Below are 20,235 nucleotides of genomic sequence, written 5' to 3' on the forward strand. Positions count from 1 at the left end.
CGTGACGAACTTTTTGCCGGCCGTGGTATATCGATCATGTAGTATTTGCAGGCCATGTTTTGCCAAGAATCTGCTAAGGTGCGTTGACCTTGTTTGATATACCATAATGAAGAAAGATCGAACTGCGGAATTATCTTTGATAATTAATCCAATGCTGAAATGCGCGTGAATGTCGATCGTTCAAAATTTTGGGATTATGGCTGACGCAGTCAAAGGTCGATTGCGTAAGATCACCATTTGCAGTTCATGTGATTTTCCCACATTTCTGAGCATTATTATTACGAAACGAACAAATGCGAGATGAACTTTCCGAAATTGTGAGATAGACACACACTCTATCGTTATTGTTGCATACAATTGTTGCGCTTTTTCTATACTAAAATCATTTCATCACATGCTTAGAAAAGTGAAGTAGAGATTATACGAGTAGAAAGACTGAATTTTATCTTAATTAATGGTAATTTGATAGTGGTTTGTAGCTTTACTCGCGATGACATACGGTATGGATGGGTGGACAATTTATGTGAATAACTGGCGCTCTTAGTTTTAGTGATGTTGAAATATTTGTTGTAAAATTAGTATGAAGTCCTATATATACCAGTACGACGAAAGGCCGGGAAGGACTGCGAATTCCATTATATAAAAATCGAAAATATATGCTATTGTACTTCAAAAAATTTGTAACATAATTGTATATATTTATTCCAAATATTTATATTCGAATTTTTCAATAACGTCGATAGTTTTGTTAAAATATCAAAATTTGCAAAATCTACAAATCAATTTGCTATTTATCCGCTTTTTATGATATATATTTTTACTTCTCGATTCAATGGGCATGTTGTCCTAGAGATTTGAAATTGTTATCAGTGATTTCAATAGAAACCAGAGGAGCCAAATCACATCACATTTCTGTATTAAAATACAATTCAAACGAAATTCTATTGTGTTTATTTAGATTTATTTAGCCTTATATGATTTTCTGCATATAAGACATGATGTTCAAGATCGCACTCCTCGTGCTGGTTTTGATGTTTTGTTGTTTGAGGCACACGATTGCAAACATAGATACGTTAACACCTCCGTATACTTGCACCACAACAACGAGAATATGTAATTCAGAAGAGTCGAATTCTATCAGGGAATATGGAATGGCCGGACCTAAAGGTGAAAAAGGAGAAACTGGAGATCCTTGCCATTGTGATGCGGCTGAAGAACAAGATATAGAAGAAATTAAGGAAAAAATGATGCAACTGGAATCTGAAAATCAGAATATGAAAGCGACTATTAAGCAGTTGCAGGGTAAATACCTTTTTTGCATCGTGTACTTCTACAAACACAAATATAGGTCGGTGAATAAAGATGTAAATTACTGTCAGTGGATAAGAAATACTAATATAATTCCAATATATGGGAAAAGATTTATGCATAAATTTCAGTGCAGTGTGAAACTAAAATGCTGTAATTGGCCCTTCTTCTTCCTCCTTAGAGATCATTTCTTTTAGGGAACTGCGAAATCAATGGTCAGTTGGTGAATGCATTATGCATTATATTGCATTAAAAATAAAGTCAGCCGCGTAAACAGTTTTATTAATTTTACAGGCCATTGCACGCATGTGTTTGCGTTTTTTCGTATAATTATTATATATTAGTTAAGTGAAGAAAATCTTTATAAAGAATTTTTGTGATATCTATAAGTTATTTCGAAAATCACAATTTTTCAGAAACTTCCCAGATGTTTCCTGCAAATTGCTCCGAATACAGAAAACATCCCGCTGGTTACAGTTTGAACAATGTTCCCATTTATCCTCTCAAAATTGTTGGTGACGTAACACCCTTTATCGTGGATTGTACTAATAGCAGTGATGATGACTGGATTGTAAGTTGAATTGCTTGTGTTAGATAAAATTTCAAATAAATGTAAAATACTTGATTGATAATGTAACACATTGGTTTCAAATTGTCCAGACAGGGTACGCTAGAGCTAGATGTCTCAAAGGTTGAGTTGCTCACACCACAACTACTTTAATTTTGTCTATGTAAAATGATCACTGACGACATAACCTGATTTCAAAGTGCGGTTCGTAACCTGACTATATGGTTGATAGGTTTGGTTGTGCAACTAGGTGAACTCTCTATTTTCAGAAGGCAGACTAACACTACGTGTAATGGCAGGATGTTAGGTCAAATAGTTCAAAGTTTAATGTAACATATGTGATTTTCGTTCTCCCATGCCATGTTGTTTATTTGGATAAATTTAAATCAAAAGGTTATACAAAGGCGAACGAATGGTAATGTGGACTTCTATAGAAACTGGGAAAGTTATGCAAGTGGATTTGGCGACAGAGATGGAGAGTTTTGGATGGGTACGCATATTCAATAATGTTCGTACTAATATCGTAATTTTGTGATACTCAGTATTTACGTTATTTATGTAAAAAAATTACTGCGATTTTGTAGTTTGTTTTAACGGGTTCAATACAAGTAAAAATTACTTTGTACAACAGATTTGTTGATAGGTACAAGGTTTTTAACATTACCAATGATATGGGGCGTTTCCACTCCTTCATTCGAAAAAAAGGTTGGTGAAAGCAAGGAGACTCCGTTTTAAAAAGGAAACGGAATGTTTTTGTTTCGACACGAATTCTGAATTTATTGCTTTGAGAATCCGAGAATCTGCGGTTTCATAAATTCTGAACATTCCTGAATACCTATTTGCGTTTTATAGTTACCTTTTACCTAATTGAATTGTAGGGAAGATAATTGATACCTTCATTCAGGGCTTCGTACCATGCATAAACTGACGAGCACTAGAAATTACAAGCTTCGTATTAATTTAGTATACAAATCAGGACTGGTCACAACAGGCGAATACAGGTAATTAATTATTTGAATAATACTTTATTTTATTTAAAGTATTCAATACGCTATTAATTAGCATATTTCGTATAAAATGTCCTCACTAATCAACGCTGGATTTTTTAGTTGTGTGGAAACCAATATACTATAGAGTGAAATCTCTGGCATATCGAACTATTTCGAGCATGTTTTAGCCATAAATGGAAAAAATTCAATTTTCCACAATATATAAATTGATTATTAATTAATTTATTGTATTAATTATTAATTTTTTTCATTTGGTTAGTAACAGGTAATTGAAGTTAAGTAATTAGATTCAGATGAGATTAATTAATTATCTAAAATGCCTAAACAATTTTGAAGCGTTTATATACGACGGGATCATGTCATAAGTATCTTTCATAAGATGAAAGTTTTAATAAAATAGGATAACTGTTTAACAATATTGCATTTTCTTTGTGTCTTCTTCTTTTGTCACTCGTTGCTTTGGATACGCATGTGTAAGCGTTTCCAGCCCTCGGAGACATTAAAATAATGTTTTTCTATTTATTTATTTTTCACCAGTACCTTCAATGTCGCTGGTGAAAATTCGAAATTTCGTCTCACAGTTTCGGGGCACTCTGGAAAAATAAGTGATATGATGGCACCTCATAGTGGCCATGATTTCACCACCTACGACGTTGACAACGATTCGAGTAAATCTGGAAATTGTGCAGTCGATTACAGGGGAGCTTGGTGGTACAGCAACTGCATCTACGCACACTTGAATGGAGAGTATGATGTGACCTTTGACTGGCCATTTGGAGGCCATCTTACTTTTAGTGAGATGAAAATTCGCGCTTCTGATTAGAAAAAAAAGGTGAAACTTGGCATTTCAATTACTCGGCAAAATATAAGAATTATTTGACCTAAATATTTTAAATTGAATTATTCTTGTAAAGAAACGTTGACAAAAATCCAATGATTTTAACTGGAAAAGAAACATTATGTTGACATTTGACAATAATTTGTTTCGTTAGCCAACATTGTTTACAAAGTTGTGTAATTTATTACCAGTTTTAATCGATGGATACATCGATCGATTTTACAAGTATGTATGTAGAAATTTATTTTAAAATATAAAAATCTCCTCGTCATGTCAACATTTTTATGGTGTGGAAAATGCCATGTAATAATGTTTTAATCAAAATAATTGAAATTACTTCACATGTAGAAATGAATATATAGATGAAAGCTCCTCGTCATGTCAAAATTGTTATGGTGTGGAAAATGCCATGTAATAATGTTTTAATCAAAATAATTGAAATTACTTCACATGTAGAAATGAATATATAGATGAAAGCACACTAATATAATTCTTGTTACAAAATTTGAAATTGACCGAGAAGAACAGACCAGAGACCAATAAACGACAATGACATTAGCTATCTTTGCGATTTTTGTATTGTCAAAATATGGGTTTAACTATGTCGTGTCGGCAACTCGGAAACCAATGCTCATTTAGAAATGAAAGAATCATAGTATGCAGATTTGCGTGCACGAAATGTACATATATATAGATCGTTGTGCTGAAATGTATTTCAAATTTTTAGTACTCAAAGATGGTTGAAGTTCATTGTACGCTTTTCACTTTTTCATTTTCAAATTCTATTTGAGTTTGAATGGTATCGATATTTTATGCAATTTCTGTTAAAGGGTTGTGCGTGTTAACGAATCAACACAATGTGTGACTTTTTGATTAACAGTTGGAAACTAAAATAAAAGCTTGTTGATGAATACTCTTCGGTTTTATATTTATTGACAGAAGTCTAGGTTAAGCAGTTGTAAAGTTGCTGTGTTGGGTACAAGAGTTTTTAGTGATCCTTAAATTCTGTGCGGTTTGCCACGAGCGATATTCAAGTGCGCTGCATAAATTTGCGAATCGACAAAAAAGAAGTTGCCTGATTAAATATAGCACAGATTATCTCAATGTTTAATATACAACTTGTGATAGCTTGGAAATGCAACTCAATGTATCTATTTGTTTATACAGCTGCAGTCAAGCGATGATAGCTGTGGCGTTTTAAATCAGAATGAAATGAAGCAGAAGGTGACCGTCCATTTGAACTCACGTACATTTGAACCCCATGTGTATATCCGCGGGTTCAATCTATATGCGGGTGCGAAAACCCATGAGTTAGGGTTAGTATGGGTTCAAATAACCGCAAAACAAAAAAAAATATGCAAAAAATAGGTGCAACAGTATGCAGGTGCAATTGTCGTGGGTTCAAATGTAATGGAACCGAAGCAGAAAACCCCTTGAGTTACAGGTCATTAGATTCCCGCGAAGTGGCTTCCTTCACCATCGAGTTCATACATATGAAACAAATAACTAAATTTTTGTTTCCATACCCGATGTGGATATAAATACCAGAACAATGGATAAATTTGCGTCGCATTGAAGCATTACAATAAAACGAACTATCAGGAGTATGCTGACAACATTAACCATCAATTTCGAATTATTGCACCAGCAACCCAGTCTATTCATTATTTTGACAATACAATATTAATCGAGGCGGTATATCATATTTAGCAAAAACTCGCTCATATTGTACATTTAGATCTGGATGAACGGGCCATAACAACAATTCACGACAGAAGCCACGTGATCAATGTATATATAGCAGAAATAGCATGCGTCCAGTTAAATCGAATCGAGGGACTTATATTTACAGAACCCCGAGCAAAGCTCTATCCCTCCGAACAACGGCTATATGCCATCAGGAATAAAACCAAGAGTCCCACCGAAGCAGTCGTACGTAATGACAAACAGAGATACTTAAGACGATAACACCTCTTGAAAATTATTTACCAGTAATTAATTAGTCTTACTCATCAATTATACTTAATGTCAATGACTCAAGAAACCAACAAAGACTAGAATATGCAATTCAAGAGTCCTGTATTTATTTCTGACCGTAGTAAGACTTCCCCAGACAAGCAGCTTACAACAATAACTCCACTGGTGGTAATCGCTCATATACACCTATTTTATCTAGTTTATGCGCTAAAAGATGTTAAGCAAGAGTGGATCCAGTCGAGTTTTAAGTCGTCAGCAATTCGTGGTTGGTACATGCAATTTGTAATGTGCATTGCTGCTAACGTAATCGCGACGGAAGAGGTTGTTGCTGTTGAGTAAACAATAACCCAGTAAATCATTAATTTGACAAGTACTTCACAGCAGAGAACTGTTAATAATATATAGTTCATTATTGGCGTGATCAAAAAACATGAAGTTGTCACCAGAAAGAAATATTATCATAAATTTTTCCAATAGTATCTGCATGAGCAAATTTACTGATCATAGGACTATCAATAGAAGGCACTTCACTATGCACCCACTTAACAAAACTTATACAAAAAGTCATTCAATATTCAGGTTAACATAAAAATTAGATTGAACAGTGAAAGGACATCTTATGGATTTTACCACATCTACATATTTATGGTTATGTAGAAATAAAACAAAAATTAACACATTTTAATTTTGCATATATAATTACATTAGGGCATCAAATAATAAGCATTTGTATTATCTGTCAATATTAAACTATTACCATAAAATAAAAATTATATATTCACAAATTATAAAAATGTTAGCACCAAAACCAGTTTTGATAAAGCCGAATGTGGAAATTGGCGGGTAATAAGCACCACACCCATGAAAATGCAAACAAAATCAAGCAATTCCCCACCTTGACTAAAATTGAAGTAATGCCAATTGGCTCGTTACATTTTTTTTTGCAAATTCAGGTTCATTTATTCATCAATTCAAACACCATTATAAGAGCATGGAACTAATGAATTTAGTAAGCAGTGTCAGCACCTTGTTAAATTATTTTTTCATGTTGCTATGGTTGAGTTTGGAAGTTGAATCTGATACCGGTTCTCTAATCAGCATAACTAAACAGACCATTCGATGGACCCACTGTCCACAAAAAGGGCTGACACTATTCGCCTAGAAAGATGAACTAAATAACTGCTAGCAATGCCTACATATAAGCTGTTGTCTGCCATATGATAAAGCCATAATATTGAGTTCTTATCCCCCTGCATAAATAAGCAAAAAATCCCAAGGCAGTTATAGTCCAGACGAGCACTGCAAATATGGATGTCGAATACGCCCTGCCAGTTAAATGTTCTAGGCAAAGGAATATGCATCTGAAACAAAAAATTCGAGCGCAATAACCCTCTAACCTCACTAAATAGATTTTGGGTTGAATACCACTAAGGGACCCCCAGTAATTAGATTGGCTTCATAATATATGAGGATCATTTAGATATACAGCAAATTGATAACATATATCACAAAAATCCCTGAATAAAAAACATGATTCAATCACAAACGATCGTAAATTCAATTGAAAAGAAGGTATTTTTAAACCAAAAATATATTTTGACGTTAATGTTGAATTGCATTAAAAAAATTATTAGGGTGTCCATACATGACATCCTATCATAATCACTGGCGGAAAACCTCACAGCATCGGATTTGAAAACAGTTGTATGAGTCCACTGTCTGGAGCAGATGTCATTATTAATTTTTGAGCTTCTCTGAATTTTGGATGCTTTGCATCTCCAAGTATTTGTAACAAAACAGTTTCAGATGTAGTAATATACGCCCCCATTTGCCGCATTGTGGAAAGGGCAAAGAGCCTATCAGTTTGACTTCTTGATGAAACTGCATCTGCAACAACATGTACTTCATAATCGTTTTCTAACAAATCTGTCGTTGTACGAAGTATGCACGCCTGCGTTTCAATGCCACATAGAATTATCGATTTCACATCTGGTAGTTTCTCGAGTTCTTGTTGAATACTGGGAACCATGGAGAAACATGTTTTTTCGAACTTCTTTGCGTAGGTAAGATCTCCGAGATCCTTTACTGTTGGGCCTAAACCTTTTGGATATTGCTCCGTTACGAACGTTGGAATATTCATAATTTTTGCCAAGTCAAACATTCTTTTAGAAACGCTTATTATTTCTGGATAATAAACAATATTTCCAGCAAACTTCTCTTGCATGTCACAGAGCAAAAGGGAGGTAGTACGTTCACATAACCTTCCAAGTCGTTTTGCAGCCATTCTGGAATAGTAACGAGCTGAAGTTTTTGACTAATTAAAAGGATAGTCTAATTTTTATAATTTAAAATAAGAAAGAAGTAAACTGATGTGGTTAACAGTGATGGCATTTTTGTTGATTGTCTATGCTAGCATAGCATGAAATCTAAAACTTAGAATGTGCATCACTGGTTCTCAAGCTTACTGGTACTAAATCTGGATTAGTGATGGGGTCTAGTAACCCCCACCTGACTATGCCATCCAAAAATGACGTCACTACGACGCCACACTCACGTTATATAGCTTGCCAAAGTATAGCTGCAATCACCCGAAATGGCATTTGCGCTGCCGATAACGAACATCGGCAATCTCTCTAACATCGTTCGTTGCGACAAGAAAACGAAAAAAGTAACTTGCTCAATTTCGGATAATTGTCTGTGTGTTTGGGACGACCGTCCGTAAACTTTGGAGGATTTTATTACGAAACTGTGATGTCGTAATGACATGATTTTTTGGTGACATATTCAGGTGGGGATTAGGAATGACACATGCAAAAAGTGTTGAGCAAGACCAACTAGAAGTACTTGACAGAAAAAAAAGGTTGAGAACCCCTGGTCTAAAGGTTTTGCGGGTCTAGTAGACTATAGTTTAGTACCACAAGTCGTTCCGGTGGGCGTAACATAACGAATTTTGCATATGCTATTCCTAACCCCCACCTGACTATGCCATCCAAAAATTACGTCACTCAGACGTCACCATCACGTCATAGGGATTACCAGAGTATAATTACGATCGCCCGAAATGACATCTGCGCCGCCGATAACGAACTTGCTAAAGCCGGCGATCTCTCTCCCATAGTGATCGTTGTGACGAGAAAACGAGAGAAATTGCCTGCTCGATTTCGGGTGATCGTCTACGCGTTTTGCTTTTGGACGACCATCCGCGTACTTCGGTGGACCTTATTACGCCACTGTGACGTCGAAATGACGTAATTTTTCAGTGACGTGGTCAGGTGGGGGTTAGGATTGACATATGCAAAAATTGTTGAGCCAGGTCAACTAGAAGTACATGTGGTACTAAACTATACCATAGGATAGGATATACATATTTATATATAGGATATACCAGACCCGGTTTTGCTCGCCCTCCAGAATTTTCCATTTTAAATTTGTGTATATTATGGAGTAGGTACCGTACCGTACGGTAACGAAATGCAAAAAGCCACGCTACCGTAGCAGAAGTCGTAAATCAGTACCTGTACCGGTAAATGTTTTACGCTTTCTGGCTTTATCGTTTCTGTGTTTACAGGTTTAAATCGAATTGTACCGGTACCGTACCGTTACTGCATTTAAATATAAGCATGCCACATAATCATGCATTGTTATTATACATTGGTATGAAACTGGTACCGGTACCGGTACAACAGATGGCAGAAGGAAGGCGGACATCCCGCACACACCGGAGTTAAGCGCGTCGCTGTCCTTTTGATTGCCACTAGGGATGTAATTTTCAGAATTTCGAATCAATCAATCAATCAATCAACATCAATTCGTATCGATTCGAAGCAATTTGAGAAAAAACGGATTGATTCTATTTAAAAAATATTAATTAAGATTTAGATAACACAAGGCAATCGCACGACACAGCAGCGTTGTCTCATCATCGACCAAAAACGCGGTCTTACTACCGTGTTTCCCCGAAAATAAGACTGGGTCTTATTTTTTCAATTTTCTTCCGAAAAAAAAAACACTGGGGCTTATTTTCGGGGGATGTCTTATATTTTCATTTATCAAAAACAAAATCACAGAGTAATCAAAAAGCGCAAAACAGAGGGAAACAGCGCCAAATAGAGGAAAACAGCGCGAAACGGCGCAAAACAAAGTAACAAGGGAAACGAGACTTGATAGTTATATATTTATTTTCGGAAACATGGTCTTGATGGCGGAGGAAACCGTAACCAACCTATCAGGGTTACGTGAACCACCCTACGGCGGCGAGGAGTCCAGCAATCCTTTCGCACTATACCCGCATGGGGTTCGAACTAGAGATGTACCGATGTATCGGTATCGATAATATTGGCCATTTTATGGTATCGGCCATGTATCGGTATCGGTTAGATTAAGACCGATATTTCCGATATATTTACCTTTTTGATATGGTCCAGAATGTTGAAAAGATAAGTTGGAATACTACTTTTTAATTTTTTTTTGTCTGGAGAGATCGTGAGCTATGTATGAGCCATACATGCCCCCACTACCGCGAGAGAATAGGATTCGCGTGTTTTTAGCTATTTATGAGCCAAACTAGCTCAACTAATTTGGCTATTTTCGCTGTAAATTTTTATTTTGACATTTTTAATATTACATAGTAATTATGAAGAAATATATCAACACAGCACATAACAAAAAGCAACTAGGCGCCCAGTTTTAAATCATACAGTGGAATTGGGGTCCTTATTACCGGCACATGGACTTTTGGCGCGGGTATAAATTCTGACTGTTTGTCGTCAAGTACGAGAGTCATTTAGTCCGTCGACAGCTACACAATTTCTTCATAGATATATATATTGACATGACCGCCTAGCCCTAGACTGTCTCAAAATATATGATAGCAATTGTAAAATAGTATAAAATAGTAGAGTAAAAAAACATCCTCGACGGTTATAGGTAGGCCTTCTTTTTGTCGGTGCTGATTGATATTCTTTCATGTTGGCTTTGACTTTTTGCGTCGACGATTACGATTAGCCACGAAATAAAATATTTGAAAAATGCTTTTAATTTAAACGTAGGACGGCGGCGCTAGAATGTGTGGGTGCTATTCGATATTATTTTAAACACGAATAACGATATTTGAAGGTCGCGACATTAACATTAAATTCAAATTGGACATCCCAGCTTATGAGTTTTCTAATCGAACAACGAGATTACTAGCGTTACTGTACAATGTATCTTAATCAGTTAAAGCAAACACCAAACATTAATTTCATATTATGTGATATATCTTTTTTTTTCGATCTGAAATAATGTGTACTATATATGAACAACGCTCAAAGACCATTGTTTTAACCCGTCTGCCCTACACAGCACACCTAATTAAGTAATAATCACAAAGCATCGGTATCGGTAACATCGACCTTTTTGTAGTATCGGCGTATCGGTATCGGCGTTTTTAGCTGGTATCGGTATCGGCGACAAAACGGCGGTACATTTCTAATTCGAACCTGTGAACCCACACAGAGTAATCAGATGTGCGGTGGCGAGTGTATTCCTAACGCTTAGCACGATGATCCACACCGTCTTTTTGTTTGTTTACAATGTTTTATGAATGGCGAAATGAAATATCTGAATCTGAAAACGATAAATAATCGAGGACTTACTTTTTATAATAAAAAAGTAATGTATATCGCACCGTCTACAAAAGTATGAACCTACATTGTACGAGTAATTCGTGTCTGTTTATCAGAAAAGCATATAGATACTTGAATGTCAAAAAATGCTATTTTGGGACTGTAAAAAGAACATTAAATTTCAAATATTTTGCAATATACCCCCGAATACAATGGCTCACTCTTTTTATGTATGCACGATACAAAACAACCAATTTCGCCTTTTTTGATCACCCTCAAACGGGTAAAGCATAATGGTACAAGAAAAATTAGTAGTATATATCACATTTCTACCACAGTCGATTTCCGATTATCTTGTTTTATGCGTTATAATATATCGTTATTCTTCATCGCATGACTGTGCAAAATATACGAAACGCTGGAGAATGTCCTCATTTATGCCTGGTTTTCGACAATTTTGCGCGGTTTTTAGAACATACTGATTAAAGTGTATATCCAAGAATATTTTTTATAATTCCACACGATAAACATATTACGATCCACGCCGGTATCACGATAATAAATAAAACTGTATATTGTATTTGCAGCGGCTTAGGATGATGAGGCATTTTATTTTTATATCGCGGCGTATTTGATAAGAACCTTAAAGTAAAATTATATATTAGTCACTCTCAAAAGTCTTGACTTTATGCATCCAGCAAACACAACATTTTTCTTTCATTTTTTTAGCGTCGGTGAAATTTTAACAGTATACGAAATGATCACGAGTTTACATCAGTAATCTTCAACAACCTAGAATAACGCAATATGTGCACACTACTAAGCAAAATCGAAGATATCTTTGTGAAGAGAAACTTTATCAAAATATACTAAATAGTATATCGTCACAATACATAATAAATTTGACAATGAAATTGTGAATAAGTAAATCATTCATCAAACGAAACTTTTAAGCGCAAATAGTTTATAACTTGTTAATTTTTTTTCTACATTTCGATAATTTAATTATAACTTCTGATCGGGGTCTACGCTTCTGGCCCGGTTTCTTTGCAATTCCTCGGACAGTAGCTGACAGTAGCAGTTGACAGCATTTTGAAAGTGTCTTATTAAATCTGGCAATTTATGTGGTTTCCACTGCAAATTTAACTTTATAATATTGTTGATACTTTCACAATTATTGTTAGTCCACAGTTTTCTAAATGTTTTATTCTAAACGGCTTGATTACAAACTCTTTGAGTGCTAGTAAAAAGTTCTCTGATAAATATTTCTGCAGATCTTGATGATCAGCAATCTCATTGTTTATAATCTTCACTTTATTGTTTTATGTTTTTAACGAATCAGCAAAGACGACGGCGTTTTCGGAAAAAAACAAGTCGTACATCTCGAATCTTTGTTTTAAGGACATAATTGTTTTTTCTCGAAGACGGTGCAGCGTAAGTTTTCGTTTAGATGTTTTGTACATAGAAATCTATTAGCAAGGGGAAAGCAGTGATCTATTGCTTTCGTTAAATCTTTTTCATTGTCGCTTCCAATATTTATACGAATTTCAAAAGTAAACTGCGAGTTAGACAATCTAGCACCGAATGCGAAAAAAACGGCAGTAAGTTTCAAAGCTTGCATCCCAATGTGGATAAAGTAGATAAACAAATCCAAAATAAATTGGGGAATCGTCCGTGTCATTTTTTATTACCTTGTAGTGTTTAAATACAATAGTAGTGGCATAGCAAGATGCTATGTTGAATGTTCGATCCACTCCTAAAATCGTTTGGTCAGATGACTGAATAGATATAGATTGCAAATCCGCCAATTGATATCCTGTATACAAAATTATACTTGGCGGTTTTTAAGGGGTTAGTATAATTTCTTTCACATAAGGATTTGTGTTTATCATATTTAGAACACCCAGAACTTCATCGGCAATATTATATTTTGTACTCTTAGAGTTCACTCCTTTGTTGATTTTCATTTTTCTGTTTTGAACTTGTTTAAAGTCGCGTGGCGAAGATGTCGAATCATTTAACACCATTTCTCGGTAAATTTTTCTGGTTGGTTCGTTGCAACGTAACCTTTCGTCGATTGTTTCTGCGACATGTTTCGGCGTGCGAACATACTCTCTACCAGGAATATTCGCGTAGTGAGACGGTGTTGATGGTTGCGATCCCATATACTCTACCACTGTTTTTGACGCACCCACTTTCGTACCTTGAATGGTGTCAAACCAAGATACTCGTCTTTTGAATTCTGGGTATCTTCTCAAGCATGAATAATATATGTAAATAACCAATAAATCATCGTCAGCCAGTTGTATGGTCTCCTGATTTTTTTTTACCCCTTTCCACACGCTGTTTAAGGTACATCCCCATTTTTTGCCTGATATGACAAAATTTTACGTTTTTATGTAATATATGGATTTGATTGAGCCTGACTTTTTGCTATCCCAGACTCCGCAGTTATCAACAACAAAATTCCTCGTGTTGGATATTCCTCTCGAATTGCTTACAAAGAAAGCCTAATTGCTCTTACCACCCAGAGGTGTACACCCGGACAACATTCTGCTCTGATCTGTAACTCGAAAATACAATTGCTCGGGAGTAAAGAGTCGGCCCATTGCCGGTTCTCCCGTAGCAATCTCCAAATTATCTTCGATAGATTTAACATGTACAACATTTGATTTCCCAATTTTATAAAGTTTTCGCTTTATTTTTTGTGGATGAAGATCAGCGTCATCCTGAGATTCTGACGTAGTTTCATCGCTCATTTCAATTTCATTCTGCATGAAATCGTGTTTTCGTTTTCTCTCTTTATTGTTAAAATCTATGTCGCCTTGAAAATCTAAAGAATTTTTTTTTGACTGCCTCAGTTGTATTTCGCCCCATATTTAAACTATGTATTTCGTTCCAATACTGATACAGTTGTCTCTAATTTCCTTAATTACATAAAAATATGTTCGAACATTCATGTCAAAAACATTATGAGCTCCAAAGGCAGATGATACTTGAATTGTTTCGCCTTTGTAATCATAATGTACTGTGTGGCTACAGAGGCTGATTAACGACGTGAAATGCCTTTTATGTGACAGTCCACTGACTGTACTCTACATAAATATCAAGATGAGACAATTCGCATAGTTTGTTATCGAATACACTTTTTATGATATCTTGTATTGGGTAGCAGGATTTCGCTAGAGTTTATCTCATATGACGGAGTCGATTAGCTCACTGCGCGTGATTTAATTTTGAAACGATGTCGGCGGTCAAACAACATTTGTTTGAGATGTCATGCTTGAACAGTAACGGTCGATTAAGCTCCAGTTCAGTCGAATTTTAGCTTGCATACCTGACGCATACTTGTTTATTGATGCAATAAGGTCCGCTCTTGAGTGAAATCAATTTCGAATTTCAATATATATTCGATTATGGATTAAAATTTCACTCAATATCGGAGATCTAGATTTTGCCAATATTTTACCAATGACAGGAACTCTCCTCAGCCGATTTTGAGAAAATTAGCATGCAAGTAATATTTCAGGCTTCTTTTGTCATAATCGATTGTTATTTTACATGATACTAGTTTATGACTGAATAGTCAGTCTGTACGCATAGTATTACAAAATGAAGGTGCTTATGGCTGGTTTATTTAAAACTGGTACTAAAAGTATGGATGAAGCTATGAGAATTTTAGGTTATAGACCAGCAGAACATGGTGTGTACTTTGGTGAGTTATACGAAGACTGGAATAAGTTTTATAGCGGGAAGGGAACTTCAGATGATATACGGAGAATGTTCAAAAACTATGACACCGCAAGTGATTTCATGGCTGCTCTACACTGGAAGGAATTTTTGAAAGGCTTCCCTGATATCAAAGTAAGCGGATAAGTAAGTCATGAAATGAGTTTTCTTGAAAACAACCTTGTGGTGTGAAAATTAAGATGAATTTGTCGTTCGCCTCTGACTAATGATTTTGAAAACATACATTCGAGCGCGCGGTCTTTGCGTATTAAAGTATTTTTTGTTCACAGTATTACATTCGAACGAATGTTATTATATATTTCTAAACAAAGCGTTACGGTGTGAAGTTGTAAACAAGTAAAATTGGGACTGTATTACTATGCAATCTTCCAATATTGTTCTATGTTATTTGGATAATGTTTCTCTTTCTATCTTGTTATCAAAGTAACCTATTCATCAGCGCTTAATTATTCCTCAAATGGAGTAAACTTCATGTCAATCAGGATTTTCTTGTGCCATTGTCATAATTAGTCACAGCTTTGTTAAGTATTTTGCATCTTTGCTTAAGAAAACTTTAGCTCACGACTATATCTGATTAGTTGGCTCGGACTACGTCACTTGTTAATTTAGACTCTTGTCCTTTATAAGTAAAGTAAAATTTGAATTTTATATATACAGTTCTCAGTGGAAAACTAATAAAGCGGTCGTTATACTCCAGGCTTAAACTAATTTCCCGTTTGTGACTCTGCGATCTATGTTTTATCGTTTATGAAACTGGCTTGAAGGTGTAAATTGACTGAAATTCTTCTTTTTTGGTCTTCATTAATTGCATTCTATTTGGTCGGATGTAGAAAAATAAATATAATTTTTACCTTCAGATTATTTTGATGCAACGTGATATTGAAAGTTGGTTGGTATCGTATAAAGCACAGGTGAAAAAATTCAACGAATCCGCTCTTTCATTCCCACTTTCTGTGTTTTCTCCTACGGCTAGAAGGTGGTTTGATTTTACGGGAAAATTCAGTAAGTACTGTATCATGTAACTTAGAACAAAACATTGCTTCCAGTACCACCGGATTTATGCATTTTTTTAAATTTATTGGCCCAGTAAATTGTTAAATGAACCCATATTACCCTCAGTTAGGCTGGCAATTCTATGATAATACGGACCAAATTGTCCCATCCCCATAGCATCTAAATTCAGTTACAGGAAACTAAATTGGTATGATCTTTATATTTACAGTTATATCTTGTATTGTTTGAAGAAGTTAGACCATGATCTAACCTAAGCACACAAATAAACTTACTAAATTCTTATGCAATTCCTTGTGAGCGGTCGCCGCGAATTAGCCGGCTATAATGACTTTTCTTGTAGCGTAATGTCCAATCCATAACAACTACGGAAATTCCAACTGTCTTTCAATTTCAATCTAATTCAATCAACTAATTTTAATCCCCCCCCCCAAGAAAAAAAATAAAAATAAAACCAAAAATTTGGGCCTAGAAAAGCGACTTATTCGCCGGAAAATACGGTATATCATTTTAAAATCAATCATCATTGACATCGAACATGCAACAATCAGGACGAATAGGTTTTATTTGGAGATAAATACAATTAACCGAAACGAACGTTATTGTAAGTTTTCAACATTGAAAAAAATCAATATTTAGCAGCAGATCTCTATTTGTGAAATAGATTTATTCGATACAACATTTTTTTTAAATATTTTTTAGAATCGTGAATCATCCCGGTGCAGTATTGATAATTTTAGTCTTTACTCTACCCGTCTAGTGTCGAAGCCATTGTCTTGTTAGATGAGAATTGGTTTGTGCGCATATCTTTTAAATATCTGATTTACTCTGCTAACTTATGATGAATATTCAGCGTGACATCCATTACTACATCCATTGCTCAATACTTGTTTGAATACTAATTGCTATGATAAAACTATTTAGTGAGAAGGCTTTGGAACGAAAAGGAAAACACTGCCTTTTATTTTCGAAAAACTCTGCCACTGCTAGACGATGACCGCGCAAGAAAACTTTACAAAGATCATACTGCTGATGTAATCAAGGTTAGTGTAAAGCAGGGACGGGCAAGGTATTTTGCCCAAACAGTCTGGCGTGCCATGTAAATGCGACGTAAAAACTTAAAACATTTTATAACAAATATTTACAGTGTTACAAACCAGAGGTGAAAAACAATATGCCTCGTGCGAAAACTAAATTTAAGCGCAATCTCAACAAATTTCTTGAGCTATTTTTAGCTAAAACATCAAAATTTGGTTTCAGTTTGGTTGAGGCAGCATCAGGCCGGCCCTATTAAATTACCCAACGAGCTGGATTTGCCCATGTCTAGTGTAAAGCCTAAAACCTATTTTCTGATCGAATTAAACTAAGCTTAACGCACATCAAATTAAAATAGCGTAATCATTTTGCGCCCTAGTCTAGACAATACTAGTATAATGATCATCAACAACCCTGAGAACATGGAAAAAACGTTGAGTATATATTGTGTTAAAATATCGACTTGCAATTCTGAGGCACATTTAAAACTTTCGACAAAATCTTGGGTTTCAGGAAGCGCCACCAGGGCAACTGCTGGTTTACAACGTCAATGAAGGATGGGGACCCATTTGTAAATTTTTGGGACGTGAAGTTCCAGATATACCCTTTCCCCATTTAAATAAAAAAGGAGAAATCGCTGAAAAAAGGTTGAAAAATGATTCGTACATTAAAAATATGTATATCGAAATGTATACTGTTCTCGCTTTAATTTTCTTGTTTTTCTCTTTGTTTGTCGCAATTGTATTAAAACTTTATCATGAATTTATTTGATATTCCTAATTATTGTTTTTCACATTCATTTTCGTTTGCTATTTAATCATCATCTATGCCAGGGGTCGGGAACCTTTTTGGTCAAGAGAGCCCTAAAATATACATATTTTCAATTGCATTTCCGTGCGAGCCATATAACATTTCTTCACTTAATCAGGCCTGAAACGTTTACTCAAAAGTCAACAGATTCCATGTTAATATACATTTAATGTGACTTCTGATGCTGCATGTTGTCGCTGCGGGCCTTGAACGGTTGCTCACATGCAGCCCAAGTTGAAATCTACGATACTCATCACTCTTTTTCGTTTAGGCATCTCCGTAGTATTTTAAAACTCTATCGCTTTGTGATGTCACAATATATGTTCCAGAATCCCCATGTTTTGTCACAATGCCTGTCTGGTAATTCTCTTACATAACATAGACATGCGCTGGGCCCGCGTTGTCAAACGTATTGGGAATTTTTTGCCAAATTTGGCCATAAAATAGTTTGAAGTCTAGTAACAATAGTAAGCTTAATCTTAGAATAATAGATTTTTCTGGGAGCCATATGCCGTCACCAAAAGAGCCATATATGGCTCGTGAGCCATGGGTTCCCGACCCCTGATCTATGCCTTTGTTTTTGAAACACACATGTGTGATCTTATGAGATTTTGCACATTCTTTGTAAGAATATGTGACTGTATATATATACAATCTGATTTCATTCCAAGAGCAATTACCTCATGCGTCATCGTTTCTCAACCAGTAGTTTGCAACCCCAAGAAAGCAGTGTAGATCGTTTTGAGGGTCGATGTTCTGCCTAAGCCGAGATATTTTCCCGAAAAAGAACATCTGAAAAATAACGGTTTCAATCTCTGGCAGCATGATTACGTTTTTTTTTTGTCAATATATTTTATTAGCCTGAAATTAAAAGCTTTCGGTAGGTTAATTGAGATATCGAGAAATACTGCTAAAATATTAATATTTTGTCACTCTGTTGTTTGATTAAATTCTTTATTCTTATATATATATATATATATATATTGCGTATGTTTATTTCAGCTCTTCACCAAAATACATGAATAATCGCTTGTCATATTTCGCTGGCAAAATTTCATCCTTGAATACAAGCAATTTTTAAAGGAGCGTTTTTTTTCTTCTTTTTTTCAATCTCAACCTTGACAATTTAACTATTGACTGCTGAATAATATCATGTTACAAAACTTTTTGAAGTTGACTTTAAAACTGTCACTTGTTATCAATCTTCTGGAACATTTTCAATTGCACTAGTAATTCATATCTTAATACGCGCGTTTGCAAATCTGTACAAGTAATACATCTGTAGCAGCAAACATACGAAGTTGCGAGAGATGCAAATGCCGCGTGTGATGAACCCATAACTGCATTGCGCTAATATGCATGTACCATGATGTCAAATTCGTCTTTCTTCATTATGATTTTCGAACACCGTCGTGCGTTATAGTCAATAGAGACCACACATTTTTTGAAAACGAATAGCCTTCTTAGAAGCACAGAGTTTTGTAATAGCCATTGGTCTTTTTTAAGTGAACACAGTTACGGTAGAAAAGGCATAGCCTTACGAGAAGGAATATAAACTTCTTATAGAAATAAGAAAATATATATAGTATAAACATATGCGAATCATCTTGCTAGTGTCATTATTGCATTAATATTTCTCCAACCTTAACAACCAAAAAAATTCTTCCTATACATTACCTCCGAAAATTTTCAATGACCATTTTGAAACTGTCCAACTGTCCACCAAGACAATCCATTCTTCTTGTACCGATCACTAGGGCTGGGAATGGTTAAGCGATTTTAGATAGTTAACGGTTACGATTTATTTTAACCTTGAACTGACATCTTAGGTACAAATCATCTTTATAATGTACAATTTCTTTAAAAATGATTACATCATCGCAAATTCATTTCCTGTGGCGTTTAATTCAAATGAATATCACTGACTGTATTGGTAAGGACCCAAGAAATAAAAAAATTATTTGGAAGTACCAAGATTGCTGATTATGAAAATTTGATAATGATAAATTCAGAATCAGTTTTCGGTAAAAACATGGTGTTCACAATTTTATTGCAAAATCGTCTTTTCAAGGTGCGCAGTTGATGCTGTATTTCTTTATGATATCTCAAAGTAGAATTTGCACATCGAGCACTGAAAATTTTTCACATAAAGAACATTTAATAACGGAATCGGGTTTTACTAAATACTTTCATATCTTCGAAATACGCTGCGTATCTCTTGCAGCAGAGCAATAACGAAACTATTACGATTCGTGAATAATTCTGAGAGATTCCGGGATAAGATCACGAGAAATTGCTTCGTAACAATTGTGACCCTGAAAT

The 20,235-nt window shown here is 35.2% G+C and overlaps 3 protein-coding genes across 3 annotated transcripts; 2 read left to right on the forward strand and 1 right to left on the reverse strand.

Annotated features, from left to right (window-relative positions):
* The first annotated feature begins 950 nt into the window (after positions 1 to 950).
* Positions 951 to 4,613, forward strand: LOC120332852 (ryncolin-1-like). The gene is made up of 5 exons (XM_039400172.2): positions 951 to 1,302; positions 1,725 to 1,879; positions 2,270 to 2,366; positions 2,781 to 2,877; positions 3,424 to 4,613. Exons 1-5 carry the CDS (start codon positions 996 to 998, stop codon positions 3,707 to 3,709), a joined length of 942 nt encoding a protein of 313 aa, XP_039256106.2. The 5' UTR covers positions 951 to 995; the 3' UTR covers positions 3,710 to 4,613.
* Positions 4,614 to 6,087: 1,474 nt separating this feature from the next.
* LOC120332851 (isochorismatase domain-containing protein 2-like) lies at positions 6,088 to 8,767 on the reverse strand. The gene has a single exon (XM_039400171.2). The coding sequence runs from the start codon at positions 7,983 to 7,985 to the stop codon at positions 7,380 to 7,382; it is 606 nt and encodes a 201-aa protein (XP_039256105.2). The 5' UTR covers positions 7,986 to 8,767; the 3' UTR covers positions 6,088 to 7,379.
* A 5,880-nt stretch (positions 8,768 to 14,647) lies between these two features.
* Positions 14,648 to 19,160, forward strand: LOC120332591 (uncharacterized). Its single transcript, XM_039399869.2, has 4 exons — positions 14,648 to 15,171; positions 15,915 to 16,059; positions 16,993 to 17,111; positions 17,617 to 19,160. The coding sequence occupies exons 1-4, from the start codon at positions 14,920 to 14,922 to the stop codon at positions 17,872 to 17,874; spliced, it is 774 nt and encodes a 257-aa protein (XP_039255803.2). The 5' UTR covers positions 14,648 to 14,919; the 3' UTR covers positions 17,875 to 19,160.
* Positions 19,161 to 20,235: the final 1,075 nt, after the last annotated feature.

This window comes from Styela clava, chromosome 13 (genome assembly GCF_964204865.1).
Source record: "Styela clava chromosome 13, kaStyClav1.hap1.2, whole genome shotgun sequence".
NCBI classification, from domain to species: Eukaryota; Metazoa; Chordata; class Ascidiacea; order Stolidobranchia; family Styelidae; genus Styela; species Styela clava.